General features: G+C 54.3%; 1 protein-coding gene across 1 annotated transcript in view; it reads left to right on the forward strand.

Moving 5' to 3' along the window:
- LOC113490968 (natural resistance-associated macrophage protein 2-like) overlaps window positions 1–2,220 on the forward strand; it is an 11,019-nt gene extending 8,799 nt beyond the window's left edge. Inside the window, exon 8 of the mRNA XM_026867583.1 lies at window positions 1,090–2,220. Coding sequence (XP_026723384.1) covers window positions 1,090–1,167 — 78 coding nt within the window. The 3' untranslated portion in view covers window positions 1,168–2,220. The remainder of the gene's footprint in view (window positions 1–1,089) is intronic.
- The last annotated feature ends 47 nt before the right edge of the window (window positions 2,221–2,267 follow it).

Below are 2,267 nucleotides of genomic sequence, written 5' to 3' on the forward strand. Positions count from 1 at the left end.
GTGGCTCGAGCCACCAGCATGGGGGAGGGTGGGGTGTTGGGGTGCTCCCAGTCAGTTCCCAGTCCACCACAGGGGGATCCCAGTCTGTTCCCAGTCTTCTGGTGAGCTGCTCCCAGTCTACTCCCAGTTTGGTAGTGGGATGCCCCCAGTCTGCTGTAGGGTGCTCCCGGTCTGCTCCCAGTTTGCTGTGGGGTTGGCCTCGGTCTGCTCCCAGTTTGGTAGCAGGGCGCTCCCAGTCAGCTCCCAGTCTGCCACAGGGGGATCCCAGTCTGTTCCCAGTCTCCTGGTGGGCTGTTCCCAGTCTGCTCCCAGTTTGGTAGCAGGGCGCTCCCAGTCCACCACAGGGTGATCCCAGTCTGCTCCCAGCTTGCTTGTAAGGTGCTCCCAGTCTGCTGATGGGACACTCCCAGTTTGTTAGTGGGCTGCTCCCAGTCTGCTGGGGGGGTGCACCCAGCCTGTCCCCAGTCTCCCTGTGGGTTCTCCCAGTCCTCCACAGGGCGTTCCCAGTCTGCCCCCAGTCTGCCGGCGGGACGCTCCCAGTGCCATGCCAGTGTGCTCCCAGTCCGGTCACTGGTGTGTGTGTCCATCCCCCTCACCATGACGAACCAAAAGCTCGTTACACCCCCAGCGTGTTAATTAACGACCAACAGCGGCTGAGCTGGGCCCTGGGCCAGGGCTTGTCCCGCCTGACAAATCCTGACAGCATTGCTAAGCCTAGCCCAGCTGAGCCGAGCTTTGCTAGGCCTTGCCTAACTGCCCTTAGCTCTGCCAAGATAATTTTTATTAATTTTTATTATTATATAAATTTTTAGCGTCTCTATAACTCATTTCCAGCATCTCTTCCCCCCCCACCAGATCGCAGAAGAGCTCAAATACGGGTTGATGTCACCTGCCTGCCCAAGCACGGGAAAGCCAGAAACCCCAAAACTTTGGATTTTGCATGTGGAAACATGCGGGGGAGCTCCATTCGAGCTTTGTTAAACCCCGCTCAACTCAAGCTTTGTTAAACCCCGCTCAACTTGAGCTTTGTTAAACCCCGCTCAATTTAGGCTGTTCCCAGCTCTAACTCTTCTCCTTTGCCTCTTCCAGCGCCACCTGGGATTTGCCGCTCACCCCGAACTCTTCCTCCTCAACAACGTTGACACAGACACGCTCGTCACCAGATGATTCCGGCCTCCGCGGTCCTAAGGATAGACCCGGTTTTAACAGAAACCCTTCTTGTGCTGCTGAAAACTCTCCTCGGTCACGCGAGCTTAGCACAGGACCAGGCTGGGGCTGGTGAGCGGAAGGGCAGCGGGGTCAGGCTGAAGAGCTGCAGAGCCTCGGCCACGGGGCACATCCCGGCTCCCAACAGCGGCGGCGCCGGTCTTGGGGGTTTGTTTTTAGGTACCTCCAAAATTTTTCCCCCTTTCCCCCCCCCCTCAAATAGTTGATCGGATCTGGGAAAAGGATCCGTTGATATTTTTCTGATTTTCATTCAAATTTCTTCTGCCTGGTTGGTAGAGCTGGGATGACGCTAATCCCTTTTTTGTTTGTTTTTTGGAGGTTTTTTTCCTAATTCGGAGAAAATTCCAGTCTTGGAAACCTGAGCAGGGGCAGAATTTCATTCCTGGTGATTTTACAGAGGGGGGGGCGCTCAGATGAGGGGGAAGGAGCAAAACCACGAGGAGAAGCCACCGAGTAAACCCCGTTTTGTGGCCAGCAGGACCATCCCCCGTCCCTCCCTACACCCGTGGGTAATTCTGGCTGGTTTTACCCTAAAACCTGCCCGCGTCCAGCCTCCCCCCGCCACCCTGAGGGGGGGCTGGTTCCTCCCTTTGCAATTTCCAGAATTTCAATGAGTTTCCCTGCCAGGCGCTGTCCTGCTCCGGGCAGGGTTTCACACACAGGACGGGGCTGGTTTTGTGCCATTTCAAGCAGTTTTAGGTGCTGCTGGGACCCTCCCAGAGCCTAAAACCAATCCTCAAACCGAGTTTAAACTCAACAGCCCCACCGGTGACGCACTTCTTATTCCCCACCCCTTTGTCTTTGATTGATTCGAACCACAGAGAATGGGTTTAGATGTCATAATTCACCTTTTCTTTAATCAAATCTGGTTTAATTAAATATTTTCCCAATTAAGCCTTTTTCTTTCGATGTACTTAGCACCAGCTTTACCCAACGAGGGCTCACAAAGGCCAGACTCTCCCAGTAAAAAAACCCCTCGATTTAACCTTGTCTGTTCAACTTTCAGCCCGTTTTAGAAATAAAACTGATGTTCCCAGCCC

The sequence above is a fragment of the Athene cunicularia genome, unplaced genomic scaffold (genome assembly GCF_003259725.1).
Source record: "Athene cunicularia isolate RWA unplaced genomic scaffold, athCun1 SCF_82, whole genome shotgun sequence".
Classification (NCBI taxonomy): Eukaryota; Metazoa; Chordata; class Aves; order Strigiformes; family Strigidae; genus Athene; species Athene cunicularia.